The 14911-nt window shown below is 36.9% G+C and overlaps 1 protein-coding gene across 1 annotated transcript; it reads right to left on the reverse strand.

The window, feature by feature from the left end:
* Positions 1-10437: 10437 nt before the first annotated feature.
* Positions 10438-11196, reverse strand: LOC113329636 (uncharacterized mitochondrial protein AtMg00810-like). Its single transcript, XM_026576490.1, has 2 exons — positions 10857-11196; positions 10438-10772 (listed from the first exon to the last, which is right to left on the reverse strand). Exons 1-2 carry the CDS (start codon positions 11194-11196, stop codon positions 10438-10440), a joined length of 675 nt encoding a protein of 224 aa, XP_026432275.1.
* Positions 11197-14911: the final 3715 nt, after the last annotated feature.

Genomic DNA, 14911 nt, shown 5'->3' on the forward strand with positions numbered 1-14911 from the left:
AAACAGTTGTCATGGGGCACGTGCATGGAAATCATTATATCGGTCTCCAATTGCAAGAAGGAATCCCATTACCTCCTTTGAGGATGGAATTTGGTTGTGACGGTGAACTCTCCAAGTCTTGGTGCAATCAATTTGAGACTAGGATTGAATTATGGAAGGCCATAATACATTCCTTGCCATCCCAATTCATAGTTATGACCGAGGATGAAGATGCGTAAATGTTGTGAAGGGTGGTGAAAAACATGTTACATTTTGTGTTTTGGTATTTTGACTAAATTTGATGTGATTAAAAGTGACAATATCATATCTATTTGATTCACGTTATGAGTGAAGTATTTTGTTAAATTAAATTTGGGTAGAGTTCAAGTTTCAGTGTAATATACGGTTTGTAAAACAGTTAAGTTACAAACCGTATCTACATAAAGTTGGTAACTATAAGATTGTTACCAACCGTAACTACCTTCTCAAACCTTTTATAACTGCCATTGTAAGTTACGGTTGGTCACGATAATGTATTTACCAACCGTAACTACCTTCACAAACCAATTATAGCTGTCATTGTCATTTAAAATCATTAAACCATCTTCATTACTAAATAAACATTACAACCATTGAACCATTACAAATATAAATGATATTACAACTCATTCATGCGTGCGACTTAAGGATACTAATATCCCGGTCTACGAGTGCGATATAAGTCTTTAAGGATGTGAAAATGAGGTAAGTATTGAAAACTCGACCTTTTCCATCGTCTCCATTCTTGAATAGAGCTCTCTAAAACTTCAGCGTCAGTTTCACCCCTTAATCGTATTTGACACATAATACGAACTAATTCCATAAATTCTTGAATGTTATCCCGAATAGTTGCATATCGAGCATACAACATAATTCCATCGCGGTGATTAGGGTTACCTGTTCCGGAACAAAAGTTTTCAAAAAGAGTTCTCAAATAACTTGTACTCACAAAACCACATTGACGTCGTTCTTATCCTCTTTTTGGATAGCAAAGAACATAGTTGCGGCAAATACATAAATCTTCTTCCAATGTAAATTCAGGGTTTGGAGCCATAATATAGTTTAAGGTAGGAGATGATTCATGTGGAGGTGTAACTTCTAGTAAGGAGGATAAGCATATATATATATATATATATTCTATTTTTATTTTTTTTATGATGTAACGGATCTATATTTTGAAAATAGAGTCGTTGAAGGCTTCAACGGCTATATTTTCAAATGTGACAAAGACAACTCAGTAGATAAGGTAGAGAATATCCATAAAATATATAGTTGTGGTTGGTAGCTAAAATACAATTACAAACCATAAATCTGATCAAAAACCAGTTACAGGTCTACGGGTCACTGTTCAGTTACAATTACCAACCGTAACTCTGCAAAAAAAATTATACCAGAGTTACGGTTGATGATTTTATTCTTTACCAACCATATGTGTGTCCTCTCAAAAACTCAAAAGTTCCAGAATGTTATACGGTTGATAAAGTAAAACAATTACAAACTGTAGGTATTCTACGGTTTGTAAGCTAAAAGAATTAGCAACCGTAAGTTTCATATGTCCAACTTCACCATATTTCAAAAGTTTCAGGGTAATATACGGTTGGTAATGAGTTTCCATTACACACCGTAGGTAACCTACGGTTTGTAATTCAAACAAAATACACACCGTAGGTATTGTACGGTTTGTAATGGTAACTCATTACCAACCTTATATTACCCTGAAACTTGACATTTTCTTTGTAAATCAAGTAGTAACTAAGCACACAGTTCATAAGTAATTCATAAGCTAAAATCCATAACCACACAATTCATAACATGTTTGTGATAATATCCATAAGCTAAAAACTTACAAAAACAAACCACACAAAGCTAAGAAATAAAAATTTGTCTTGCTATCAAATGTCACACAACCATAATTAAGCATTGCGACCACGACCTCTTTTGTTGGTGGTACCACCACCACGAGTGCGAGGACCACCACTACGACCACCACCACTACGACCACTGCCCCTACGACCACCGCGACCACCACTTTGGCTAGTACCCACATCATGCAAATCCTCTTCGCTGCTAGATGACGGCTGATTATGGCTAGTACTCGCACCTCTAGTGGACTTTATGCTCCTCTTCAATCCTCTTTCTTCCGTGAGCAACCCCTCGTACAATTCCTTCCGGTTTGGATCATGCATGTACCTTATTTACTCTTGTAAGGTCCTTTGTTGAGGAGGTTCAATCACACCTCCAGTACGGATGCATGAAGTCAATCTATTAGCCAACTTTTGTCCTCGCTCTTTCTATTCACACATAAAAAAGAGTCTTAAGAGATTATTCCATAGTACATAATATAAATTAGAACAAAATTCCAAGTCATGAGGATAACAAATTTACGTACCGACACGAAATATAGTTTCTTCCAAGTCATACAATATAGTCAATTTGTCTCTTTGCTCGCCTCGGCAGCCAACCTTTTTTCTATTGCCTTTTGAATAAGTGGTTGGGCCTCCAAATCATTATTAATCACATGTGTATGACCAAAATGATAATACCAATTTGTGTAATCATCAACGGCTTCCTTCGTGTTGTTACAAGCCGTTGCCTCTCCAAGTGCGAGTTGGTATTCTTCTTTATGGCGGTTGTTCCAAACATCAACTGTCGGAGTTTGGAGGTAGTTGAGTACAATAGTGGGGACTTTTGTCTCGGATCCCTCCTGACATAATTTGAAGTTTTCCTTAACGACAATTCCTTGAATATGAGCAATTTGACGTAGAGTTCGACGAGGATTGGTCATAACATAACCGGTGGCATGATACAATGGTCCATTGTAGCTTGCGGTCGGTGTGAATTGACGAACATCAACTCCATTTTGAATCCTCAAATAGGGGTCAAAGATAACATCTTCAACGGTGAAAGCGTCTATTTCCTCCCTCCTTTGAATGAGCTTCGCCTATTTGTTCCTCAATTGTCTACAAGTGAACATAAACTTCTTTCCTGTAGGTCCATGATCATTTTCTCCCCATTCAGTAGGAGGTCTCAGGCTCGGAAAGTGGTCATACACCCATGCCTAGAAAAATATAAAACAATTTAACCAATTGAGACATGACTACAGAAGATAAATATAACAAGCAATCATAAAATGATAAAATGTAACCGAAGTTACCATTAGAAGCGCAACATTCCCAGCAATTTCAGTAGCTCCAACCCTCGAGGCCTTTCTTAGACTTTGAAGTAAATATGCAAGCGTGGCGGTGCCCCACGAATAATCTCTGGTCTTGTTCAAATCCTTCAACAACTGTAGGTAATGAACATTCACCCTATTTCCCGAGTTATCGGACATGAATACGGTCCCAATAGAATACAACAAATACGCTGTGACGGTACGTCTATATCTTGTTTCATCTATCACCTCACCTTTCTCTTGCTTTTTGAGGGTGTCTCCAAACTTCGTCCTCAAATTATTCAACAACAGCTTCTTTACCTTGTTAACCTTGTTTGGTTCTGAGGGGTCATAACCACCAGCAAACATAAACTCCATCTCGGTCTCGTCTCTACCCCACCCAAGTGTTTCTTCAACAAGGATATAAAGATCATTCCAAGACATGTTGTTATCGAAATCTTCATATAAACATTTTCCTTCAACTTCCAAGTTAAGAATTTGCTTCACATCGTCTGGTATTATTGTCATCTCACCAAATAGGAGATGAAACATATCGGTTTCTGGCCAAAATCGTTCCCTGAAGGCAGAGACTATAACACTATCATACTCCGATTGGTTATGCTCAATTCCAAGCCCTAATCCTGAAGCTGCCACTAGAGTACGAACATCACCACATTCTTCACCTATTGGCCAATAACCAGTCCTTTGACGCTTGAGCAATTTGTTCGCCCTTGTATGATCCTTAAAAAATACAAACATATTTTGTTAAACTAAGATTAATGAAATATACATAAATACAAACAAAAAAAAATAGAAATAAATTATAACAATGTGTTAAGAGAAACATACCCTAGTCGAACAGACTTTTGCGGCCCAGGAATTGGTATAACCAAATAAGATTGAGGACTTATCTGGTGCCTCGCCCCAGGGACATCTATTCTTCTTCTGTGGCAACATCATATCTTTTCCTGTAGGAATATGTAACCCTTTTGGTGCGGGTTCCTTCTTGTTCCTCCTCTTCACTGGATTCATGAGGAATTACTTCCTCTTCTTCAATTTGTTGATCATTATGCTCACCTCCTTCTAATTCAACCCCAGAGTTACTTACAGATGGTTCTCTTAACCTAATCTCAAACTGATTCTTCTTCTTCACATGGTCACCTCTATGATCTACCCCTAAATGCTTGTCACCGCGAGGGGTGGGTGTATGATCAATCAGAGTTAAGTTATTCCCTCTCTTATTCTTAACCCCATCAGGATTCCTACACAAGCAATACATTTGTAGGATTTATTAAAGGTTGAACAAACAAGATACAAACAAAGAAACTCAAAATATATTGAAACACAAAACATACGGTTGGTAATGAGATGTCCAGAACAATCGTATAAAATATACGGTTCATAATTGTTCAAAGTTACAAACCGTGTAAAAGAAACGGTTAGTAACTTTGGTTTCGTCTCCAACCGTATAACAACTTTGAAATTGGTTTTAGCATCAGGACGACATACAGTTGGATACTAATGATACTTACGTGCCGTAACTATTTTACGGTTCATAATTTATTGTACCGTAGAATGAAATTCCATAGGTCATACAACTCAAAAGTACGGTTGATAATCAACAAACATTAAGTACCGTATAACACATACGGTTGGTTACGAACTCACAGTTACGAACCGACTAGAAAAAATTAACATGCAGGAAGGAATACGGCTCGTAATAGGGTGTCCCATACCAACCGTATCTTCACAAAAAACTCAAACCCTAGAACATACGTTTCGTTATTTTTGATGATTTCAATTGTTACGAACCGTATATGCATCAAACAGTTCAGATACGGTTGGTAATTGAAACAATACCAACCGTAGAAACCTCATTTCCAGAATTCAAATTCTAATTTTGAACCTAAAACCCTAATTTTTGATATAGAATACACTTAAATTGAACAAAATACACAAAATAATAACTGGGTTTTTGATTACATACCTCATATAAGTCATTAATCCTGATTTCTCAACTTGAGGAGTTTGGAATTGGGGTTCTTCACCGGTTGAAGGATTTTGTTGATTTGAAGTCGTTGAATCTTTGTCATTCTTCTTCGTCGTCATTCTCTATTATATACTTCAATCAACGATTAGTACTGTTGGGAATCGCCGATTAATCGAAAAAAATCGATCAAGTTTAATGGTGGAGGTGGTGCTTACAGTTACAATGGAGGAGTAGAGAAGATGAAAGAAAAAAAAATTGATTTTGATTTTTCTCTAACCAGTTATAATCAGGTTTAAATAGTATTGGATGAAGGATAATTTTGTCTTTTCAATTTAAAAAGGAGGGATAAATTAGTCCATTTAAAGAAAAAAGGGTAATCTGGTCAATATACATCTCCTTTTGGACATCCCCTAACCAACTAGAGGGACATTGCTATCACACTGCCGCCCCTCTAATAAACCATGCCGCCCCTATAACAAGATACTTTATTAATTCAATCTAAAGACTTAAAGGCCTAGACAAAGAAAACTCTCACGTTGAAAGGTGAGGAAACCCTCACTCCCTATTGACCAAAATAGGTTTTTTTTGAGTTTTGTGAAACGAGAGTTTTGGTGAGGACACTTGGCAACATATAATTGGTTTAAACCTTGGCTTTGCCCGGCAACTAAGTTTAGAACTCTCTCCCGACAACTAAGTTTGGAAACAATCTACATTTCCTTACGTGACTAAGTTTTGGCGCAAAGAATTTTCGTTTTCTTATGTGATCTAACCGGGTTTCCTATCATGAAATAAATACCAAAGTTAACCGGATTTCTGAATGCAGTTTCGTGCATGTCTATATAAAAGAAATCTTTAAGAGATCCTTTTCCCCTGTGAAGGAATGGTGCTCAAATCTTATCTTGAACCGTGCTCAGTTTCAAAGGTATTTCTAATCTTTTTCAAATTTGGTCTTTTGGAATTTAATTGTTCCTGGTAATAATTTTAGACATTATTTGATGTTTGTGTGGATATTTACAGACAAACTCGCCCCAAATATTGAAAATTCTCATTTTACGATGACTATGCAACCATATCTCTAGGATCAGGCTGAATGTTCGGTGGAGAAACATTTGTCTGAGCATCTGTATTTGGCACGACATGAATGCAGTTACACTTGCACAAACAAGAATATATTGGTGATCGATGAATTCACAGAGAGGCTTAAATATGTTAGTACAACAATGGGCATGATTCAGCAGACGCTACAGCCTACAGCAATCACTTATCTTTGAAGGTTATTAAGACTGAGCAGCCTTAGGTCGCAGTCTTTTCTGACCTTGAATTCCCCACTTTCGAGGTGGAGATAGAAATCAATGGTCATGCTGGAAAGTGGTGGAGACAAAACAGCAAAAAGAGGTAGACCTTACAAAGGGACTACTAAAAACTTAAGACGTTGCAGTAATAATAAGAAAATATTAATTAAATTTCACCTTTGTTTAATATAATTGTTCGATTTCTTTTTTGGCTTAATTATGGTTTCTCTCACTTTCAAGGTTCCAATGGTTCATCTCTATTTCCTCCGCGGTTCAGATGTAATAACCTCTCACTAAAACAAGCTCCCACTGCAGCACACCGATAAACAAGGTTCCAATGGGTGCTACAGGTCCACTGAATGTTCACAAGAGTCAATTTTTGAGGAGAATGTAGACAGGGAAGAAGAAGATGATGATGCCGTTCTTTGATCAAAAGAGGTAATCAGTGTTAGCGCATGTTTTTCATTTTTAGTAATATTCTTACTAAACGCGGGAATGTGCTAAGGATCCGTAGACATAAAGAAAATGGTCGTTTAGGCATTCATAAAAACTTTGGAACGTATTAATTAATGGCCACGTGAATATGACGGCTTTTTGCTATAAAGTCATGGCGGAAAGACAAAGACACACTCAAGTTATATTGTACCTACCAATCAAAAACGGAAAACTTATATTATATATATGGTAGGGGCGTAAGGCTATTATGGTTCTAAACAATTGGAGGAGCATCAGATTTTGGAGAGATCGGAGGGTATAACACATATGATCAAAGGAAAAATATCCAAGATTGTTTAGTTTGAGTTTGAATAAGGATGCTACTGTTGGTGATTTTCGCAATTCTAATAGTTGGCAGCTGCAATTTAGACGAGCACTTGATCCAGTGGAAAACAATGATTTGAGTTGAGACAAAACTTGCAAAGCATTTAGTTTAAACTTCGAGGCTGAAGACGTGTCGGAGGGGTAAGCGTTTAGTCAGGTGTCCTTTAACTAAGGACCTATGTGACAGTAACTTGGATGATGTTTTTAAACAACTCCCTCCTAAAGATTAATGCAAAGAAACTTCTTTCCTCTTTCGACATCAAGTCACAGATTTGTTTCCAAAAAGGTCCATAGGCAATAATATAGCAATTGTGGAAGTATCAACATATATAGTCTGAATTACTGAGTTAGATAGAAACTCGGCGAAGAGGAGTTGATAGTTTTGGTTAAACAAACTCTACTTACTCATATATAGTTTAACCCAAATAGCTTACCCAAACGTCGGGTCAATCTTCTAGACTAGAGTTTTCCGGATCTAACATAATTTTCTAATTAAAAATGTCGGGTCAATCTTCTAGACTAGAGTTTTCCGGATCTAACATAATTTTCTAATTAAAATGTCGGGTCAATCTTCTAGACTAGAGTTTTCCGGGACTAACATAATTTTCTAATTAAAAATGGCTAACTTTAATGCCATTAACGGGCCATGACCGGGGCTGTAAGGCCCCGACCAATTTTGCTCAACCAGCAAAACACCGAGGTTACAGGTGTTAGCAAACTTATAGGTTTAATGTGGGGATTACAATTGTGCCACCGCTATGAACAGGAAAGGGAAATAAAAAAAAACAAATCAAATTCAATTTGGAATTCATGACGTGACAATATTTATGATTGCTTTAAAGATTACAAACTCAAAAGAAAACCCCGTGTTTGGATTTTTATGGAAGTCCAAATTCAATTTGGAAATCGAGTATCTACCATATTAGGACTATTTTTTCCAAATTAATGTAAAGGTGAAAACAATCCACATATTTACACATATTTTCTGCAAAAATAAAAGGAAAAAATAAATAAATATGCACATATTCTCCTCATATTTAATGTATTTTCCACGCCACACCAAATCAAAAATACCACGGGGAGGGGCGAAGCCCCGTGCACACCAAATCAAAAATGCACCATCACGGAGCCTGCGCATACCAAATTGCATGGCCACGGGATGGGGTGAAGCCCCGAGTACACCAAATCAAAAATGCATCGCCACTGAACGGGACACAAAATAAAAAATGCATCGCCACGGGACGGGACAAACCCCGCACGCACCAAATTTAAAAAGAAAGGAAAATACCCGATGCGTAGCACGGGCACAAATCTAGTGCAAATTAAGGTAGAGCAGTTATCTGTCACCCCATCATTATTAGTTCAATGCAAATTGAAAAGTTGTAAGGCTTTAGTCTGGGCCCTGGAAGCTAGAAAAGTTGTAGTCGGTTCGATCAGACATGCAATAGATTCCGAGCCCACCGTCCCTAAGTGGTAGTGTAGCCGTGTAGCCAGACGTTGCTGCAGAGGCTCAAAGCCTGGTTCATTACCTGTGATGAGTTGCTGGCTTGCTGCAGATATAGAAATAAATATCAAAAGTAGCTTGCACTTGCTAGACTGCTACTGGAGAAGTTGTGCGCATGGAGAAATATAGGTGAGATGCGCCAGTGCAACTGCGGAGGAGTGGTAGCTCGCTCTATGGAGTACAAGAGTTGTTGATTTTCTTCACGAGAGGGTGAAGAGCTAAAGCGAAAAGCAATGGTCATAGAGGTCCCCTTGCTGTACCATTTGAGCTGAAGAATGGATAATGTCATTGTAATACAAACGCCAAGGTTTGGCGTAGCAGAATTCCATCACCTGGATATTGTCATTTTTAATTTTTAATTTTAACATTTTTTACTTAGTTTTTTTTTTGTATTTTTTTTTAATATATATAAAGGTCAGAAGAACAGAAGAGTCTTATAAGAAACTGTTGGGAGCCTAGCAACCAGCTAAGCTCCAACACCTTCCGTTTTTAGTTATATATAGAGAGTTTTAACGTTTTAATTTTTTAATTCTTTTATTAGGTGCGGCCCAATTAGGCATTTTCGTTTTCTCCTAACCAAACCTCAATTTGTTATTCGAATGCGAGCTTTTATATATAACACCGATTGTTGTGTTCGGCTAAGTAGAAATTTTTTTCTCTTAACAATACTTTAGTTTGTAAGAAAAAAATGTTGAGTTTGGTCAAGTAGGTTTTTTTTTCTCCTAACTGATATTTCTCTGAAAACCTATGGGTTGGATTCGGTTACTTCGTAAATTTTTTTTCCTAACCGACCTTTTCTACGGAAACATATATATTGAGTTTGGTTACGTCGCAATTTTTTTCCTAACCGAAATTTTCTCTGAAAACCTATATATTGAGTTCGATTACATCGCATTTTTTTTCCTAATCGATCTTTTTTCTAAAAACCTATATATTTAGTTCGGCTACGTCGCAATTTTTTCTCCCAACTGAATTTTTTTCAAATTGCTTTCATTAATCAGTTATAGTCATATATCTTTCAAATTACTCGGCTAAATTTTTTTATTTTCTGGCCTTACCAATTCCAACAATTATCCAGAGATCGATACTCAGATTTTGCTTCACTGTCATGTTTTTGTAATTTTCTAGCTTTCTGTTTCTGAATTTTCCGGTGTTGCATACTCTCTTGTAACAACCCTTTAGTATATTAATAAATATCATACTTAAAAAACATAGTATTAAGAAAATATAGTATTTTTTTGTGAAACAAAAAAGGAGTTGAGACATAGCTCATCATGGCTATATAACAATTGTGTATGAGACAAACTCTTTCTGTTTATTTCTCGATGGGCAAAAGCACCTACTTATAAAGGAGTACAACAGATAAAAGGAAGGAAAATATACAAAGATATATGACTATAACTGATCATACAACACCTAGATAACAAGAATATGTACTCTATAACCGCATATATACACACCAAAGCACATCTTGGCTAAGAATATACTCACCCACCCACCCACCCCCTCCCCCCACCCCTCTGGAAACCAAGAATTGTAGACGAGGTGCAAGATGAACCTTGGTGAAAAGATCAGCAAATTGAAACTCAGACTTCACATGAGGAAGAGTAATTGTGCCATTCTTGAAGTGATGCCTTGTGAAGTGACAGTCAATCTCTGTATGCTAAGTTCTTTCGTGAAAAACATCATTGTCAGTGATCTGTATAGAAGCCTTGTTATCACAAAACATAGGTGTATGGTTATGAAGATGAATTCCCATGTCACTAAGAAGCCACAGTAACCATATGATTTCTGAAGTGGTATGAGCAAGAACTCGATATTCTGCTTCAGCACTAGAACGAGAAACGATAGTTTGTTTCTTACTTCTCCAAGATATAAGAGAATCTCCCAAAAACACAAAATATCCTGTAATTGATTGTCGATTAGTGACATCTCCTGCCCAGTCCGAATCTGAATAAGCTTTTAGGGTGAGATCATACTTAGATGAAAACTGAAGGCCTTGATATAAAGTCCATGTTAGCGTAGAATTCGTAGAACAACATCAAAATGAGTAGAGCGAGGAGCAGACATAAATTGACTTACTACGTACCGCATGACTAATATCATGCCTAGTAATAGTCAAGTAGTTGAGACTTCCTACCAGTTTCCGATAAAATGTTGGATTGGATAGAGTTCCATATGTTGGACTATGTCTCATATTGACTTCAAGAGGAGTATCCACAATATTAGTATCACTGATGCCAGCACGTTGAATAATTTCAGATGCGTACTTAACCTGAGATACAAAGTATCCATTGTTGGATTTGCCTACTTCAATGCCCAGAAAATAACTAAAGGAACCAAGGTCTTTCATCTGAAAATAAGAAATGAGATATATTTTGAGATTATCAATTCCTTCAATATCACTACCAGTAATAACCATGTCATCCACATACAGGGGAGAAGAACTACAATCCCTTTGGTTGATGATCGAGTAAACATTGCAGAGTAGTAAAAGCTTTGTGTAAAACGATATTCAAGAATCGCATTGCTAAACTTCTCAAACCAGGCACGAGGTGCTTGTGAAGTCCATAAAGAGCTTTACGAATTTTACACTTCTGATTTGGAGCGTGAGGTAAACCTGGAGGAGGTTGCATATATACCTGTTCTTGTAATTCTCCAAGAGGAAATGAATTTTTTACGTCCATCTGATGAAGGTTCCACTTTCGAACAGCAGCAACAACAATAAGCGTACGAACAATGACCATACGAGCAACATGATCAAATGTCTCCTCATAGTCAATCCCATATTCCTGAGTATAACCTTGAGCAACCATGAGATTTGCGCCTGTCTATATTGCCATCTGATTTGGTTTTAACTTTGAAAACCCATCTACTGCCTATAAATGATTTTCCAGGTGGGAGATCTACCATGTCCCATATACCAGCTTTATGTGATGTCAATTCCTCTTTCATTGAATCTTGCCATTCAGGTATAGCCGCAACTTCTCTGTAAGTTCTTGGTTCATAAAATAACATAATAGATGACAAAGAACAATGATAATTTAAGTACTTAGCTGATGGTATTTGATTTCTAGGTGGCAAAATATCACCCTCAGGATCTTTTGTCAGGTCTGCGCTGTTGGGCTGAGTCATAGAGTGGTCTTGATCATCAGTATTTGGTGGATCAACAACTAGAGGAGACGGGCTCTCAGGAGTAGATATAGAGGAAGTGTTAGGATTGGGTTCACTAGGAAATGGATCAGAGTAAGTGAAATACTCAAAGGATGATGATTTGCTGCTTGGAAGTGACAAAAATGGGACTTTCTCCCAGAATATGACATGACGAGAAACACGAAGCTTTATATTAACTGGATCATAACAACGATACCCTTTTTGTTCGATACCATAACCAAGAAAGACGCACAAGACATTCATTTGACCAAGTTTATGACGATCACGTTATGGAAGGAGCATAAAACAAGTTGAACCGAAGACTCGAAGCTCGGAATAGTTTGGTTTCTCACCATAGAGACGCTCTTAAGGGAATATACCTCCAATAACGGTAGTTGGGACTCTATTGATAGTGTAGACTGCGGTAAGGACTGACTCTCCCCAAAAATTGAAAGGGACTGAACCAGATATTAACTGAGTTCCAGATATTTCTATAATATGACGGTGTTTACGTTCTGCAACTCCATTTTTTTCTGAAGTTTCAGTACATGAAATTGGAGAATGGTGCCTTAAGTTTTAAGAAATTTTTTGAATGGATTGGAAATGTATTCCCCACCCTGATCAGTATCAAATACTTTGATCACTTTACCAAACTGAGTTTTTATCATGGTTGATAAATCAACATACAACTTAAGAACATCTTCTCTAGAGATGAATAGATATATCCATGTATAATGTGAATAATCATCAATAAAACTGACATAATATAAACCATCTCCCTTTGACATAATTGGAGGTTTACCCAGACATCAGAATGCATAAGAGCAAATGGTTCAATTGAGGTAAAAGTACTAATATTAAAAGAAAGAGCTGGTTGTTTTTCCAGTTTACAAGAGATGTAAGTTGGTTGTTTATCTAACTAAGTACTTCCTAGTAACCCTTATTGATCAAATATGAAAGACGAGAAAAGGAAACATGACCTAATATAGAATGCCAATACATGAACTGAGATGTGGTGGTGTGAGATAAAGTAGTAGTTGCATCAATGACATGGTTTTGGACCTTTGAGGGAATGATTAGAGAGCGGAGTATACATAATCGACCAACTCTACGGCCTATCCCAACTAGCTTCCCTTTTTTGAGATCCTAGATAGCACAACCAATAGGACAGAAAATGATGTTAAATCCTTGATCATATAGTTTTCCAATGGAAATAAGATTCATTGTCATCTTAGGAACAAGTAAAACATCTGGCACACATATGTTATTCGATACTTTTTATCACACCAATATTACTTTCCATAACAACTAACCCATCAACAGTATGTATCTTAGGAGCTATAATAAGATGAAAATTATCAAAGACTTTTTAGTCATAAGTCATGTGATTTGATGCTCCAGATTCTAGATAACAACCAGTTGAGAAAATACCTGATGGAGCTGAGAAAACAAATGCAGCAGCAGAATTGTTACAAATTGAGAGTGCATGATTGATCATTTCCTGTATCTCAACAAGATTTGGAACTAGAGTTGGTGAATCACAGTTTGTATTCGATGTTGGTTGTGTAGTTTGAGTTGATATAGATGGAGCTGGTGTAACATATGAGGCTGGTGCATCAATGAATCTGGTTTGCCCACTAAATCTGTTTGTCCACCATCTGAATTCTGCCTTCTCATGTTCCTTGATGATGGAGAGGTACAATTCCTTATGGAATGTCATAGTTCTTTACAGTAGTTGCATTGAGTTGTAGGTGTATCTTGTGGCACTGCAAATGGTGGAGAAGTACAATTTCTTGCTATGTGACCAAACTTCTTGCAGTTATTATATTGAACCCGTGACAAGTCACGTTGTGTTGGATTATTTGTTGGATTACTTCTCTGGAAGTTAAAAGTTGGTCGGGAAGAAGGCATGGCAAACAATCCTGAAGGCTCTGGCTTGATACGTGTTCGCGTTTCCTCAGCAATAATCTCTGACAATACAGACTCAACAGATGGAATAGGTGAAGGATGAAGAATAGCACCCCTGAATGACTCATAGTCATCTTGTATTGCCATCAAAAGTTGCACCACTCATGTTTCTTCTCTATACTTTTCCCAATTTTAGATCAGTTGTCCATTTTGGCTCCATAAGAGCCAGTTGATTCCAGATTACAAACATTTCAGAATGAAAATGAGAGATAAACTGATCATGTGATTGTTTCATGGAACGAATATCTTGTACAAGTTTATATATTTGAGCAAAGTTTATTTGTGTGTACCTTTTTGAAAGAAAATTCCATGTATCTTTTGCAACTTCAAAACTGGTAAGCTGCATACTGATTGAGGTGATTACAGTGTTGCCGATCCAAGTTAAAATCTTGTGATTGTTGATCTCCTAGGATTCATTGGGATCAACTGTTGATTCCTTTTCTTCATCTTTGCCGGTGGAGTTGCTTGCTTTAGGACATTTTTTTGTACCATCAATGTATTTCCACATACTTTGCCTTTGAGAAAACTCTTCATAAGAAAAGACCAATTAGTATAGTTTGTTCCATCTAATCTCGAAGTGATAGGTTGGAAATATTCTCGAGACATGTAAATAGGTTTGAAGGAGTTGATTTTCTGATTTCAGGGTTTTAGAACTGAAAAGAGGAAAAGACTGAGAACCATATGGATTGGAAGATATCTTTCTCTGAATAACTAAGACAAGGGTTGCTTTAAAGGTTATGCAACAGAAGAATGAATTTTCAGATCGTTGCGCTGGCTCTGATGCCATGATAAACATGAGCATAGAGGCAGATAACAAATGTGTATGAGATAACCTTTTTCTGTGTATTTATCGATGGGAAAAAGCATCCTACTTATAAAGGAGTATAACAGATAAAAGGAAGGCAAATATACAAAGATATATGACCATAACTGATCATAAAAAACCTAGATAACAAGAATATATACTCTATAACTGCATATACACACCAAAGCTGTCAAGATATTATAATATCTTA

This window comes from Papaver somniferum, unplaced genomic scaffold, assembly GCF_003573695.1.
Source record: "Papaver somniferum cultivar HN1 unplaced genomic scaffold, ASM357369v1 unplaced-scaffold_117, whole genome shotgun sequence".
In the NCBI taxonomy this organism is placed as follows: Eukaryota; Viridiplantae; Streptophyta; class Magnoliopsida; order Ranunculales; family Papaveraceae; genus Papaver; species Papaver somniferum.

Coding starts and splice junctions, on each gene's coding strand:
- LOC113329636 (XM_026576490.1), bottom strand. CDS start 11,196: ATGGTTATTACTGGTAGTGATATTGAAGGAATTGATAATCTCAAAATA. Junction 10,773..10,856: donor TATTAGTCATGCGGTACGTA/GTAAGTCAATTT, acceptor CTTTATATCAAG/GCCTTCAGTTTTCATCTAAG.